The 17,478-nt window shown below is 37.4% G+C and overlaps 1 protein-coding gene across 1 annotated transcript; it reads right to left on the reverse strand.

Annotated features, from left to right (window-relative positions):
* Nucleotides 1–5,940: 5,940 nt before the first annotated feature.
* On the reverse strand, nucleotides 5,941–14,068 carry LOC306849635 (fibroblast growth factor receptor 1-A-like). The gene is made up of 9 exons (XM_079384809.1): nucleotides 13,903–14,068; nucleotides 13,124–13,289; nucleotides 12,502–12,759; nucleotides 12,350–12,424; nucleotides 11,779–11,951; nucleotides 9,644–9,767; nucleotides 8,223–8,413; nucleotides 6,817–6,961; nucleotides 5,941–6,512 (listed from the first exon to the last, which is right to left on the reverse strand). The coding sequence occupies exons 2-9, from the start codon at nucleotides 13,227–13,229 to the stop codon at nucleotides 6,355–6,357; spliced, it is 1,230 nt and encodes a 409-aa protein (XP_079240935.1). The 5' UTR covers nucleotides 13,230–13,289; nucleotides 13,903–14,068; the 3' UTR covers nucleotides 5,941–6,354.
* Between the last annotated feature and the right edge of the window lie 3,410 nt (nucleotides 14,069–17,478).

Below are 17,478 nucleotides of genomic sequence, written 5' to 3' on the forward strand. Positions count from 1 at the left end.
ATGAGGGTCAAATACAGATTATAGACCAGGCCACCAGCTGAAAGACCACTGTAAAATTGATAAATTGATATAGATAGACAAACAGCACTTCAATGCGAGTCAGTGATTGTTGGGACAATATGAAATAAACAAGAAATATAATCTGTTCCTGGCTTTAGGCATTAATAGTGCTGTCTGAACACTTTAAAGCAGCTTTGATGGTGTATACTAGTTTTAGTACATTATTAACTTCTTTATTAGAGATTTATTTATTATTTATTATGAACAAGGATGGATTATGGGCCTGTGAGGTGCCAGGGTTCCTCGCTTCCGGCTTCAGCTCTTTTCACCGTAGCTCTTACGGGCCGCAGCGCCGCATGTAGCCATGCCTCCAGCTCTCGTAGCAGTCAGCGCGAAGCTGCCTCCGCTAGCGACGCAGGCCGTGTTGCAAATTAACTTTTAGGTAAAGTCACTAAAGGCAGTTTTTCCTTTAAGTTGTTAAATGACGTGATGACATTATGGATGTCGTTGTCATTTTTGTAACCATGACGCAAACTGCCCAGAACACACAAGGACATTACTCCAATTTTCAGTTGCATTTTACCTGTATTTTAAATGACATATTACTCCGATAGACAGATAAGATGAAAAAGATTGTTGAACTTAATTTTTCGAAAATCAGTGTACCTAAATAATTAACAATTATAGGTGCAAACTAACAACTAAGGTGTATCATAAAGAACTATTAATACTATTATTATTATTGAACAAATGCAACTAGCAACCCAATTTGCATGTGTTGTGCATACTGCTAGGCACCCCTCGACCAGCCGATGTGCGGCTTGGCTGGCCAGCTATTTCAATACTTACTACTTTTCGTGTGGTATGTATATTCATCTTTTTATCACTTTTAAAAAAAGTCGTTAAAAGTCATATTTTCTCCTGCTACTTCTAACCCCTCTTCCTTTTCAGTGGTCTCCAGCTCCCATAGCACACGCTAGCGTGAGTCTGCCTCCGCTAGCTGCACAGGCTCTCCAGCATTTTTCCTATGAATATCACAAGCCTCCGTGGCCTACAGCTACAGCAGCTGAAATGAGCGCAAAGCTTATATAAATGCATCATTCATTCATTCATTCAAGCTGATTATGCTTACAACACATGCCCTCACATCTCAATATTTTCCTCCTGTTACTTCTAATCCTTTTCAGTGGCCTCCAGCTCCCATAGCACACGCTAGCGTGATTCTGCCTCAGATAGCTGCACAGGCTTTTCAGGGTGTCATAGACCCCACTCCTGTTTTTTTTTTTTTTCAGTCGCCTCTAGCTCCCATAGCAGACACTAGCCCAGAGGCCGACTTAAAAGTCAGGCTGCCTCTGCTGCAGGGCTGTCAAATAAATGAGAATTTCGAATATTAGTCGAATTCAAAATAAAATTCCACATTCGAATACATAAAGGTTGCATTTGAATTTTAGGTGTGTGTTGGGCAGCCTGATCAGTGGTGCACGAGATGCGTCGACAATAAAAGTGTCTTTTGCTTTTTAATGTTTTTGTTAGCCTATCCAGTTGAACCCACTAGATAGGGCAAAAGTTGCGGCGTTCATTAAAAATATTGCGGAAAAAGAGAATATCAGTGCTGATATGTTGTTGTTGTTGACGTCAAAATTGAAACCAAGCATTTTCTAGAGTGACATCTATCACTTTTACACTTGCATCTCACACAAGAGAGAAGCATGTTTAGAAAGCTATGTAAAATGTCTAATTGGCATTTGTCTCTTTGTATTAAACTATGCATACATGATGCTGTTTTGTTCGTCATTGTTTAAGCAACTTAATTATATTTGGTTTATAAAGATTATGCACTTCACAGATAGTCATGTTTTATTGCTTTAATAAACGTGCATTAGTAATATTTTGGTCGATGCACCCTCTTGTGGCCTCAAGAGAGAAGCCAAAAGCTTTTTTCCCCCTAACTGAAATTATGCCTTTCAAATTCGAATATTGAGAATATTTAAGTGCAAAATTCGAATTTAGTTTCTCAGCCATTTTGACAGCCCTATTCTGCTGTCAATTGCATCCCATGCTCCTTTCCCTCATAGCTCCCTACTTCATTCAAAATAACGTTGTCTTCCAGATTCAAGTTCCAGCTCCCCTTGAGATTCAAGATGCAGCAGGCCGTCAGCAAGCATGGGCCACGCCCCAGACTCGGCAGCTCCTCATACTGCATTGCCTCTCTCCTCTTCTCAATAAATCACTGCGGTGCCTTCAGCTACAGCGCCGCACACAACGTCGCCCGCTGGCTTGGCTCCGCAAACAGTTTTGGCCCCTTCCTATCTTCCTTCTAACCCTTATCTCCAATCTAAACCCCAGTACACTTCATTCACAGCAGTCCCACTACCTACCCCACCGAACCACCCCCTGTGCCAATACCATCAAGTCTCAGATTCTCGCAGAAATTCTGAGTGCTGGCTCCGGAGGCGGACCCATGGCCAACCCCAGTTCCTCACTGTTCGCAACACGTATCCCTTTATCACATCTTTCAAAACCTCTCCTCGACGCGTTACTCTATTCTTTCCTCCAAGCAGGTTCACCCAGTACCATCCATTCATACCTAACAGCTGATCCAAGCTCTCGGTCGATGGTCATCGGACGCCTTCAAGAGCTATATCAGGACCAATAATTCTGACAAGGAAAGCCCATCTAGCTATGATCAGCCCTGCTCATTTGATGCTGCCGCCGCAGTGCCTCCATCTGTCGTTTCGAGCCTAATGGCTCATTCAGCATCGGATAGGGCTCTCCCTTCCAGTGCAGCAGAGCCGCAGTTCCCTTCGGACGCAGCGAGAGTCCCTCACCTGGTCTTCCATCGTGCTCCTCATTTCACCTCACACAACCTATTTTTTTCTTCACGGCACGCATCCCATTCTTGGGATCGGGGGAAGTTCTCTGGGTTCGGGCTCTATCCCAAGCTCGGAGCCCTCCCTCCGGACAGCACGCCAAATATGTTAATTGCTCAATCATTTTTTGTTAGTGCGAACTTGTGAACTTTAAAATATGCCAAATTTTCTTCAGGGAGCAAACCTTGAGACTAACCCTGCATTCCATTTGGAAGGGCTCATCCCTATGCCCTAATCCCTTTAAAGTGTTTACCCTCCGGAGTGAGAGCCTCAATGGGTGTAGGGGACCAAACAACTGTTTCTTGAAGTGCCCTTCTGCGTCATTATACGGAGGCGGCGTCATCATGCAAAGAATCAGCGCAAAGGATCATGGGGGCCCGAAGTGTCCATCAGTTGTACCCTTCGAAATCCTTCATTCCGAAGGGCCCTTTGAAGTGGCTAATTTTGAGCACTTCGGTTTGGAACGACATTTCAAAATGGCAGCCATGATTGTTTTCACTCCGAAGTACCCTTCGGAGGGCGATATATCCAGTTTGGAACGCACTGTAAGTCTAAGTTCGCTGTTTATGTAGCCAGGGGTGGATCTACCAGGGTGGCACTGCCGCCCTAAGAAAAAGCTGTGCCACCCCAGAATTATCACTGAATAAAATAAAAATGTAAGCAGTGCTACTTTTCAGCTGCGGCGATGACAGCGTAATGGTCAAAAAAACCAAACAAGTCTTTCACTAAACCGTGCACGATGGTTGCACGCCCAGTGTAGTAGGCTTCATTAACAAATGACTCTTATGAACCGGTTCTTTTTGAGTCGAAAACACAAAGCACAGCCCATAACGAATTGTTTTTACATTTGTTCGTGAATCAGATACTGCTTCTCGGTTTATTCAGAAGTCCTCTGGGAAATCTAATTCCGTCTGATATGACTAAGATTCATCCCGTAATTGTTTGGTGATCCGATTCTCTGACTGCTCGCTCCACTTTCATCATGGATAAAGGGCTTGCTGCCATATCGGACGAAACAATAACATGAAATCAATAAGATGATGCCGATCACGAAAACGAATAGCAGAGTTGGGTAAGAATCTCGTATTGCAGTTTTCTCGATTGTTAACATAATATAACTGATTTTAGTTTCATTTTCCCAAACCATTAATTCAGTTCTCAAAACAAAGACACATTTCTCAAAGTTTAACAATGAGTAAGTTAAACATTAGGTAGCAAAACTGATGACACCAATCAGAATCTCTGCATCCTAGCAACGGAGAGAGGAGAGAGCTGAATGAATAATATACATGGGTTTAATACTTACACATTCACTATAATTACAGTACCAGTACATTAGATGATTGAAATTTCCATATTCTATATGTACAGTAAACTGTAGCACATGTTGTACACATTCAAACGTGTGATCGACTGTCCTGCGAATTTCAGCTCCAACTCTAATCAAACACACCTGCCTTTTAATTTTCATGCGATCCTGAAGACCTCAATTAGTTGCTTCAGATGTGTTTGATTAGAGTTGGAGCTGAACTTTGAAGTACAGTCGATCGCCAGGAGCAGGATTGGGCACCCCTGTTCTAGATGTTTGCTAAAGTGTTGCTAGGATATTCTGGGTGGTTGCTAGGCTCTTGCAGTTGCTGGGGTGTTGCCAGACTATTGATAGTGTGTTCTGGGTAATTACAGACATTCCCATCTCTGGTAATAACAGAAAATCAAACATTGTTTTCAAAACTGATCCAGTTTCAATGCTTTGATATTATTGTATTTCTTTCTAATGTTAGAAAATTCAAAAGTGTTACTCTTAAAGTTGCATTAAAACATTATACCATCTAACCGCATGTCTTCTTTAATGATACAAACTCAGAAACATTTATAACCTGTTAAAGTTTTAATATTGTGTGTTGACTTGGTGCCATGATGGATATTGAAATTTTATTTATTTTTCATTTTAAACAGTATAGATGATTACTTAATGGTAATGCAATATTTGTGAACAACTGTGCACGTCAGACAATCAATCCCCAAAAACCATGGATGGGGGCTTGCTTTGGTGTTGCCACCCCTCATAGACCACATGCCACATCTTTGCCACCCTAAAAAAAAATTCTAGATCTGCTCCTGTATATAGCTATTTTAGTTTGTTGAAGGGATCAATTCTGGGTTTTCTTATAAAGTGCTGCATTGACAGAACTCTATCACCCTCTTCTGGAGAAAACAAAGCACGGGTAAGATCAGGTCATTGTGGCCTAGTAACTGCCAAACTATCATTCTCCAGGCAGATACTGAAATTATTCTTTTATCCTTCAGAAGTGGAGTGGATAGGCTATATAAATCTCGATGAACTCTCACCGAACACAAACTAAGATTTTTAGAAAAATAATCCATCTCTGTGAGTCAATATAATGTCAGTGTATGGGTCTCTCAAATTTGATGCTTCAAAACCACTCAAAGTGAACACGTTATCTACTTTAAGCTAAATATTCTACATCTGGGAGGAAAACGTCGCTTGCACAAGCCTCTCAGTGGGCTCTATCTGTGAACCAATTGTAATGGCAGAATAGAGCATGTGCTTTATTGGAACATCGGTCGGAGTCTAAAAGCGACTACCCAAACGCACACACACATATATTGAGTTCCCATATTATGGGAACATTCCATTGATGCAATGGTTTTATACTGTAGAAACTGTATTTTCTATAAGCCTAAATCTAGCCCTCACAGAAAACTTTTTACTATTTTAGATTTAAAAAAAAAAAAAAAAAACTTCAATTGGTATGATTGAGCTGTTTTCCTCATGGGGCCCAAAAATGTCCCCACAAGGAATTTGGATATTTTCCCTGGTGGGGACCTCAATTTAGGTCCCCACCGTGACACGAGTCCCCATGAGGCTGTGTGTATTCAGTCCCCACCAGGATATATAGACCTGTACACACACACACACACACACACACACACTTCTGTGAATTGTGGGGACTTTCTATAGACTTCTATTACTTTTATACTGACCAAACTATATTTTCTATCCCCTAACCCTAAACCTACCCCTTACAGAAAACCCGTTTACATTGTTACACTTTCAGATAAACATCATTTATTATTTTTAGTCAAAAAGTTCAGGCTTTACTATCCTTGTAGGGAAATTTGTAGCAATGTAGCATAAACAAGTACACAAACACACATTTATACATTGCAGAATGTATTTAAAAATAAAATAATACAAATATGATCAAATGGATTTAAAAATAAGCATATAACTTCAAAAACTAATTAAAATTATAACAAAAGAATCATACATATGTCCATCTTTCTCAAAAAAAAAACCTTTCAATACACTCTTTCATAGAAAAATTTAACTCTCCATCACAACCTACATTAACATTTTGTGAATTAAAAAATAACAGCATGTTGGTAATATAAGTATGTCAGGGTTTGGGGAAGGGAAATGAGGACTCAGGTGCAGAGAAAACTGAGCCAACTATTTGGCTCAAAATACAAAAAAACTAACAAAAACTACCATGATTGGGAAACACACAAAGTCCATGGCAGGTGGCAGTTCAGAAGTCAGGCGTCTAACCGCTGGAGCTGGACTGGAGGATGATGCTGACACATCGGCAGGACACTGGCAAATCTTGAAGGTGGGCGCTCACACAAAGACAAGGGCAAGACAATAAAGATACTATAATGCAATGAATAATAGTGGTTTACACAATTTTTATATAAGCCACTGCATTAAATGTCAGTTGTAGTAAGCCATAGCTTTTATAAAATTCCTTAAACACAATAGCTTGTTCCTTCCATAAAATCAAACCATCAAAGAAAGTATTTTTTGATTTTATGAAAACCACCACAATCATGTGACCAAATTCAACTCACAGTGGGAAATGCCACTGTTAGACTGGAAACATCAACCATCAAACAAAAATAGTACCATGAGAAGCAAAGATACCTTCATAGACAGTCAACCATGCAGAGTGATGGGAGTGGCCCATAGAGTTTCCAGCCAAGCAGGTGTACTCTCCAGCATCCTCTAAAGACACATTACTGATCTGCATTACCTCCATCTCCTTATACGTGGTGTTGACGCCTACTGGCTATAGAGAAAAGAACCATAGAATGAAGCCAGACAGCTCTGGGAAAACCCACCAGAAGAAAAAGAGTGTTTTTGGATAATGTTTTGGACCACAGTTTCCTTGTTGGGCGCCTGCCTTTACAGCTCTTATGAAATTGCTCATATTTACATATTGGAGTAAAGGTTGATACTTATGCATTTTCATGTTTTCTGAGCGCCATAAGTGCAGAGTAAATACGTCTTTGTATTTATGTGAAAATCATTTGACACATTTGTAACTTTTGTAATGCAGCTTTGACTTCAAAACAAGTTTGATTGTAAATCAAAACATTCAGCTTTTGACATCAGAGCTGTAACAGCAACAGAAAAGTTAAAGATCTATTGTCCAGAATAGTAAGGATTCAGCTGTCTGGATGGGGTTAGGAAACTGTGAATGAGAAGGTTGTGGAAAGTGATTTTGTTCCTTTCTGTGATGGTCTCACAAGGCATCACTCACTTATCAACTTCAGGCTTCTGTTGGGGATAGACTCAGAAGAGTGGGTTGAGGTAGAATGGTGCAGAGTTCGTGGCTGTTTTGTACCCAAGCTTTAATGCCTTGAACTTGATACAAGCTGCAACCAGTAGCCACAGTGGAGAGCCTGGACAAGACGTTGTGCAGCCTGCTCAGGACCATATCTTCCTGATGTTGTGTAATGCAAACCTGCATGACTGTGCTGACTTTGCAGTGTGGTCTTTAAAGGTCAGCTAGTCATCAACGATTACCTTAACATTTCTGACTGATCTCGACAGGATTATTGTTTATGATCTTAGCTGTATGGTGAAACTGTGATGTCATGTCAGAGTCACTGGGAAGATGAAAAGCTTTGTCTTTGCTAGGTTGAGCTGCAGGTTGTGTCCATGCTGAGATGTCCACCAGGCAGTCTGATATAGCAGATTGTGAAACTGACGATTTGGATTTAGCTTTCGCAATCCACAGAGTTTTGGTGACCGGCAGAATTAAAGAAATGTTCCTGGTTACAACCTAAGACAGTATCAGCCTTGATAACCACTATTTTGTTCTCCTTCTCTTTATGTTCTGGTTGATACTCCAAAATACTTCCATTGTCAATGTTTGACAACAAGTATACTTGTTCATTTTTACAAACTGTAGGACAATGAAGTATTGTAAACTCTGAGGTGTCACAACATTATTTTGTGTAGAAAAAGAAAATAATTTTCACTGCAACTGACCGAAAAAATTGAAACACACTCAGGTCCACCTCAGACTAGTAAAGAGCTTTTACCTTTAAAATCCGAACATATGGCAGTCCGTCAGGGCCGACTCTACTGCCATTAACCTCAATGTGCTTCAGCCACTGGATGTGTGGCTGAGAATCGCTGTAGACTTTACACACAAACTTCACGTCACTCCCCACCACTACTGTACGGTTAGCAGGCAACCCCGCCTGGAGAATCGGCTTGTGCGGTGAACGCTCTGAATAAAACACACACAAACACATTGAAGGTACATCACACAGAAATGCCCCCAATTAACAATCCTTTATTCTTACTCTGAAAGCATTTTCTCTTCTTAAAGGCAACCATTTATGCAAAATCCACTTTTACATGTTTGAACATAAATGTGTTGGCAGTGTGTGTACACAAGCACCCTATAATACTAATCCACTCTGTCTTTTTTTTAATCCCCATAAATCGTCTCAAGAACAAGCCGTTTGCAGAATTTGTAAAATGTGACGACAAAACCTTGCCCACGACTGTTGGCGAACACTGCCGTATTAGCAGAGACCCCACCCTGAGTAAGCCGAACACAATCCGCCATGTTTATCTTAACGCTAGAGCATTTAAAAGCAGCATTCAAGTAAGAAATGCCTTCTTATTAGAAATGATTCAGTCAAGAGTAGTGAGTGATTTTTTTGTTGTTATTTTATTATATGGGTCATATTACCAGCATAGACAGCAGTACAGTATTATGCTGCTGTCACTTAATACACAGATCTAATATAAACATGCGATTTCTTTCCCAGCTGTTTACCGTCACAGACATAACCGACTGTGTTTTTGAAACTTTTGTGTGTTTTTATTCTAAACTTGTATGTATTTGACAGTTTAAGCGCAATAAGACATAAAATAAAACTTAGTTTAGTACTCACACGCCGTGTGACAGCCGCTTTCTTTGTGCGTGCTGTGTGCACTCAGAAAACCGTATATCAGAAGCTTAAACTGATATGGCTTTAAAACGCATGATTTCAGCACAATATACATGATAATCAAAATCAAATGTTTTGTTTTGGCAGAGTATGAGAGCTGAGGAAGGAGCTGTAAACGCACAGCCCTATTCTCGAAAAGGTGGCGGGGAGCAGCAGCTCATTTGCATTTAAAGATACATATTTCTGTTTCCACTCAAAATAGGCATTTTCAAAATAATATAATAAATGATCTGTGGGGTATTTTGAGCTGACACTTCACAGACACATTCTGGGGACACCCGACACTTACAGTATATGTTACATATTGTAAAAAGGGGCAAAATAGGTGCCCTTTAAAGAAATCAAAGTTGGCATAAGTATTGGGATATTCCACAGGTGTTCAATAAGCACTGTCATACAGCCTGCAGGAAGCAGCCTCTTTAACATGCAGACCGACTCATTATAATACGCAGATTTATAAAAAGTAGATTTAAGAGAAGAACAGAAATATGACTGACCGACTACATCCAGCTGGTAGGTGTGATTGATGCTGCCGTATTTGTTTTCCACCAGACAGGTGTAGTTGCCTTTGTCTGACGGTACCACCGACTCCATTATGATGGTCCCCATGTGCTCTCGAACCTACAGAGATTTACACATATCTAAGAATTATTGAAATATATATGTATATCTATCTATATATCTATCTGTCTGTCTATCTATCTATATATATATGTGTGTGTGTATATATATATATATATATATATATATATATATATATATACATACATATACATATATGTATATATATAACTATTAACATCATTAACACCATAATGTACAAAATTACAAAGAAGGAGTGAATCTGAGTGAGTTTTCTTCAGATTTTAAGACAAAATCTTCTTGCAGCTCAACATGTAAAAGTGCAAAACTAAAATATATTGATATATACTGGAAAATACAATGCAATGCATTAAATAATACATTTCCATATTATGGGAAACTAGTGCTTCAGTTTTTCAGTATACTGCAGTATATTCATGGATCATGTATGACTATGTATTGGTCTACATAAAACAATTTTATATAGCAATGAACCAAGACAAAAACTGCAGTACATTTTTACATGTAATAATTTTGAAACACTCAATTTCTCAAGAATTAGTTTTGTTCAAGGGTTAATGTTTGGGTTTGCATAAAGCAGAACACATATGTGACCCTGGACCACAAAACCAGTCTAAAGTCGCTGGGGTATATTTGTAGCAATAGCCAAAATACATTGTATGGATCAAAATTATCAATTTTGTATGCCAAAAATCATTAGGATATTAAGTAAAGATCATGTTCCATGAAGATATTTAGTAAATTTCCTACCGTAAATATATCAAAACATCAGTTCTTATAATATATAATATTAGTAATATGCATTGCTAAGAACTTCATTTGGACAACTTTAAAGGCGATTTTCTCAATATTTAGATTTTTTTGCACCCTCAGATTCCAGATTCAAATAATTGTATCTCAGCCAAATATTGCCCTATCATAACAAACCATACAGCAATGGAAAGCTTTTTTTTTCAGCTTTCAGACGATGTGTAAATCTCAATTTCGAAAAATTGACACTTGAGACTGGTTTTGTGGTCCAGGGTCACATATGATCTCACTTTATAGTTTGCATAGATATACATTTGATACATGAAAATCTGTGTGATGCTACGGTATACCAGAAAAAAACCTGAAAATTTTGCTGAAGACAAATATTGAAAAGTTTTGAATTTTTGGACAGTTGGCAGTATTGTTAAATTCATGGCAACTTACAATTTATGTATAACTTAATTCATTTAGTGCTTAATTTACTAAAGAAAAATACAAATACATTAATATTTATCACAATATATTTTCTTCAAAATTGAATTAATATATTATACATACAGGTTCCTATATAAATGTGAATATATATGGTACATATATATTCAAATATATTTACATACATACAGTACCATATTTTATTACCTGTACATTTTTATATTATGAATTACATATATTACAATAAATAAGTAAATATATTGTCCATTATTTTTCAATATATTCAAAAATGGCAATTCCTAATGTATTGGATTATCTTAAAACAATATTATTCAGTATAGTTTCAATATACAATAAATAATTGAATATACTGATTGTTAATAAAAAAACATATATTCTTTGTTTAAGAGCAGTTTAAATATGAATAATTATGTTCTACCCCTCTGAAACGTCCACGTCATGATTCCCTTGACACTCCCCTCATGTAGGCTACAGATGTTTTTTGTCACAAAGTGGTTTACTGCTGTTTATCCATTAACGAATCAAGCCAGTGAGTGACTAAACGATCAACTTCACACTGTTCCATTTAGTAGTGTAAAAATAATCTGTTATTGTAATTATTTTATATGCAGAAAGCAATCAAAGATTGTTCTCTTTATAATTGCTAGAGCTACTAAAACCTATAATCTGATATAACCACTAATACAGGCCTCTTCTCAAGCCAAAAGCACTATGAACTTCAGAAGTTGAGTACTTCATAAAAAGAAAAAAGAAAAACTCTAATGTGCAGCTCGATTATGATGCAGGTGATTCAGTGCTGTCTGCAGTCACATCCAAGTGCCCTCACCTTGTAGCCACCTATTCGCTGGTCTTTCTTAAACGCTTTGCCGTTTTTGAGCCACTTGAGCGTTGGTGTAGGGTTACCATTGGCTTGGCAACGAAACTTGACGGTGTTGCTGGCAGGAACCATGTGGAGCTTCTTCTCCATCTTATCTGGTTGAGCCCAGACAGGCGCCATTGCTGAGAAACAGACATAATCTTAGAACAGTAATCCAAAGCAACAATAAGAGTACGTTCCTGGATAGTGATTGCACTGAAAGGTGACTGCTGATAAGAAGTGTGTGAGACTTGGGTGCTGGTTGCTGTTTTGCTCCATCTGACTTTTTTGATAATGCCCTTGGAACTCCAAGACTAATAAAGAAATTAAGAATTTCAGTGTAATGAACAAAAGCTTAGCATATTCCACAAGACGGCTGTGGTTTATAAGACAAAATGTGCACTATTTCCAGTTATAATTCCTGCTTTAAAGTAAAATCCTAACAATTTCGTTAGAAACAGATACTGTTATTGACATTTGCAGATCTCTGAGTCAGAGTTTAGAGCACTGATAGTTTGACTAAGAGAGGAGAGTGACTCACGAAGCAGTTTCTGGTCACTCGATCTTCTATCATCTCCACCATCTTCTTCATCATCTTCTGAGGAAGCCAATCCATCTGATTGAGAACAAAAATTTATGTTAAATTTGTTGTTGTGAACAATATGAATATCAACCCAAATCCTAATTTCTCACCTGTAACGTTGACACTGAAGTAATCTGTATGGTTGCTGTTGGGTCCCTGAGCAAAGCAAGCATACAGACCAGAGTCGGCCGGCTCTACTGCTTCAATCTCCATCTGATGGTTACGAAGACGAGTGTGCTCTCCGTCAACCAGGGGAACGTGGTCCTTAGTCCAGGTCACTTCCTGTGTCTCCTCTATACTTTTACAGCTCATCTCCAGTTTTTCCCCCGGATACAAAGTGTACGGCATCGGCTCAACCAGGGCTAACACTAAGAGCAAGATATAAGAAATGTAGTTATTATTAAGGCTGTTAAAACTCAACTTAAATTGCTTTAATTCAAATATTCCTTCCCACAGAATTTGCATATGAACCAGGGTCATATTTAAGTAATTAAAATTGTTTAAATAATTAATTGCAATAAATTAATTGTCCTAGATAAGCAAACAAATTCAAATTATTTCTATCAATTCTGTGGTAAAGTGTTTCCAATCTCGTTTGCACACTTGCTCTACATTCAACATTTTATTTGAACTGTTACTGAATCAGTAAGCAGTCAGCTTCAAGGGAAGACATGGTTTATTATTAACATATCTTCAACTGACACATGATATAACAAAAGTACTAAGACTTACTCTCATCTTGGGTGGGCAGTCTGCCCTGGGACTGAAGAGCCTCAGTTAGGAGTACTGAGATCAGCAGCAACATGGTCTTCATCATCCTCATCATCATCATCGTCATTAAAGATTATTTCTGCACAGCTCTTAATAAAAACAGCTAAGACATCAGCACTGTGTGAAACTGAGAGAGAAAAAAGAGAGCAAAACAATAAAGAAAATTAATAAAAACTAGTGATTAAATCTTGTGTAGCTCTCATTAGAACACTTCACAGCAAACACAAAACTTTTCAAAACATTGTATTGTGGTTGCAATTGGGTCATGTTGTAGTACAACACTTTAGAAATGCAAATATGTATTTTTATTGAATTAATGAAAATTAATGGAGACAAAGTTTAACATCTACCTTTTCTGTTAAATTAAAGAAAGGCACATAGGTTTGGAACATCATGATTATGAGTAGGCTAAATAATGATTTTCCATGATAACACTCCAAATTAATTTCAACTAGGGCATCTTTTGGTTCTCACAATTCAGACATAAGTAAATGAAAATATTAGGGATTATTTTAGTAGGGAATGAAAATAATCCAAAACGCAGTGTAAAGCAGTGAGTGGACCAGAAATTAAAACAAACAGAAATACCAAATATCAAATAGTGGATTACTGCTATCTTCCCAAAATGTGTTGTTTATAAAAACGTTATTATACTACAAAAGCACTACTAGGCTACGGAATTTATTAAACAGCAAAGCATGTATTAGGACGCACACGTTCCATTTAAAGTCGTTACTCACCGTTTCCTTTTGATTTGACCAGATAATCCTTCGACGAAACTCCACACTTTTCTCTCTGACATAAAATAAAACTTTTTGGTTTTGTGAAAGCACTCGAAGATCAGTGAATGACGGGCGGAGGTGTGTGCGTCTAATCGTGCACTTACGGTATATGGGTGCTAGAAGTGGTCAAAATGGATGTAAAGTCATTTTCATAAAGACGTTTCCTTTGTACTTTTGCTGATATTTTCAATAGATTGCTGTTCACGGTGACCCAAAATATGTCTACATTAAACGTAATTTAACCCTAAAAAGACCATAAAGCGACATCAGAATGTGTATTTATTGCTATTTTATCATTTTATATCATGACATAATACAATTTCAGGATTTTCTAATGACTTAAACATTGGATTAATGTTTCTGAATACATTATTTTTTGTACATTAACATTTGTATTGTACATTTATTAATATACATAATTTATCAGTGTTAGTATATATAGGCCATATGTGTGTGTGTGTATATCTTTCAACTGATACTTGTTTACAGTGACTATTACTGTATTAATTTTCAAGTTCTACTGTACAATTTTTGTACAAATAAATGGCAAATCACTCCAAAACTCAATGTGCATTCTTTCTCATAAGCACTTACTCGTAAAAAGCTTTCCTTAATAGGTTTGCTCATTCTTCCAATTGATTCCTGTTAAACAGTGACCCTGACTATTATTGTAATAATTTTCGAATATTTTTACTGTATAGTTTTGGAGAAAATTAAAGGCAATTTCACCCCAAGCATCTGTGTATCCTCGCACTTTTACATCATGTCCCATTTGCAAACACTCATTAAACATCTTTCCTTTATAGGTTTTGCTTGTTTTATCAACTGATTCCTATTCACACTGCCCCCGATTATTACTGTATTCATTTTCAAGTAATTTTGCTGTATAGATTTGGAGAAAATTAATGGCAAATTCACTCCAAGCATCTAAGTGCATAAGCACTTTTACATCGCATCTCATTTTCAAACACTCATAAAAATCTTTGCTTTATTGGTTTGCTCGTTCTTTCAATTGATTCCCGTTCACAGTCACTTGGACTATTACTGTATTAATTTTCAAAATTTTTACCGTATAGTTTTGGAGAAATTGAAAGGCAAATTCACCCCAAGAATGAGTGTATCCTTGCACTTTTACACCATGTCCCATTTTCAAACACTCATAAAAGTGTTTCCTTTATAGGTTTGCTTTCTTTCAAGTGATTCCAATTCACAGTGACCCTGACTATTACTGAAATAGTTTAAAAATATTTTTACTGTATAGTTTTGGCAACCTGGTCTCATAAATATACGTACCTCTGTGCACTTTCTGTGCGACACCGTTTTACGTACCTTACTGCACGTTTCGTCGTAGTTTCAAAGAGAAATGTTCACTGAGTGGCACTAAAACACAGGTTAAATACGTGAACCCTGGCACGTATTTATTATGTTGATATAGGTACGCATTGCTGTGTTTTTATTATGTTGCTACAGGTATGTACTCCGGCAATTCAAAATTCAAATATCCGGGGTCTGTCCCTAAAAGTTAATGCTCTATCGTGTTGTAAATATGCCCTACACCAAACCCAACCCTAAACCTACCCGATAGTGTTAACAAATGCAAAACTGGTATAAAAACGCATTTGTTGATGCAACCGTGCCATTTCAACTTCCTTTTATGTAGATTTGAACTGTTTTGTCAAACCGTAGTTACACGGAATTCGAACCGGAGCTCCTCGCCTTCTAAGTACGGCTCCGTACTCCGTGAGCTACCGAACAAACTTACCATCTATGAAAACCCATAGATACAAGGCTAGATATGTGCGATGCTAACATTCAAAAGCCTCAGTTTTCAAATCTCCCAGCATATTAGTATTGTTTTGAAGTCGTAACATGATAAAGTAATTGTGCAAAAAATACGCTTTATTAATCAAAACTGTAAATTTGTGTGAAAAGGAGTAAAAGGTGTCAGAGTTTTACTGCCTCTAGTGTTTGTTTCTTTAGGAAACTGAAACTGCAGTAATATGTAGTTATTGGTATGTATTTCATGTCTCGCTAAAAAGTGTACGTAAATGTACGTAAATGCCATGAGACTAGGTTGAGTTTTGGAGAAAATTAATGGCAAATTCACCCCAAGCATCTGTGTATCCTTGCACTTTGAAATCACGTGCCATTTTCAAACACTCATAAAAATCTGTCCTTTATAGGTTTGCTCATTGTTTCAATTGATTCCTGTTCACAGTGATCCTGACTATTACTGTATTAATTTCCAAACATTTTTACTGTATAGTTTTGGAGAAAATTAATGGCAAATTCACCGCAAGCATCCAAGTGCATAAGCACATTTACATTGCATCTAATTTTCAAACACTCATAAAAATCTTTGCTTTATAGGTTTGCTTGTTCTTTCAATTGATTCCCGTTCACAGTCACCTGGACTATTACTGTATTAATTTTCAAACATTTTTACTGTATAGTTTTGGAGAAATTGAAAGGCAAATACTGTATCCTTGCACTTTTACACCATGTCCCATTTTCAAACACTCATAAACGTGTTTCCTTTATAAGTTTGCTCGTTCTTTCAGTTGATTCCTGTTCATAGTCACCCTGAATATTACTGTATGAATTTTCAAGTCTTTTTACTGTATGGTTTTGGAGAAAATAAATGGCAAATCACTATAAAAAACAAAGTGCATAAGCACTGTTTTATCGCATCTCATTTTCAAACACTCATAAAAATATTTTCTTTATAGGTTTGCTCATTTTACTGTATAGTTTTGAAGAAAAGTAAAAAAAAATCACTCCAAAAATCAGTGCATTCTAATAATAATTTAAACACTCATAATAATCTTTCCTTTATAGGTTTGCTTGTTCTTGTCAGTCCTCTGTCGTGTGTGTCATGTGTTCCTGCCTCTTGTGCCCTTATTTGGTTTGTTTCCTGTCCTTGTCTGATGTAATCATTAGTTTATTCGTGTCTAGCTGTGTCTGTAAATTTACCTGTGTATTTATAGTCCTGTCTGTGTTGTACCATTTCGTCTGGTCTACTCGTTACTCCCCGGTGTTCCTGTGTGTAAGCCTTGCCTTGTCCTGCCCTGTCTTCTTCAGTAAAGTATGTTATTTGAGTTTACCTCCTCGTATGCGTGTTCCTTGTTCCTCCCTGCTGTGTGCACCGTGACCGTTCTTTCGATTGAGTCCTGTTCACAGTTACCCTGACTATTATTGTATTCAAGTTATTTTACTGAATAGTTTTGGAGAAAATTAATAACAAATTCACTCCAAAATTAAAGTGCATTCTAGCAGTTGCACTATTATCCATTTTTAAACACACATAAAAATCTTTCCGTTATAGGTTTGCTAATTTCTTTCAATTGATTTCTGTTCACAGTGATCCTTCCCATTACTGTATTCATTTTCAAATCATTGTACTCTACAGTTTTGGCGAAAATTAAAGGCAAATTCACTCCAGAAATCAAAGTGCATTCTAGTGTTTGGACCATTTCCCATTTTCAAACACTCATAAAAAATATTCTTTATTGGTTTGCTCATTCTTTGAAATGA

The sequence above is a fragment of the Barbus barbus genome (assembly GCF_936440315.1).
Source record: "Barbus barbus genome assembly, chromosome: 29".
NCBI lineage: Eukaryota > Metazoa > Chordata > Actinopteri > Cypriniformes > Cyprinidae > Barbus > Barbus barbus.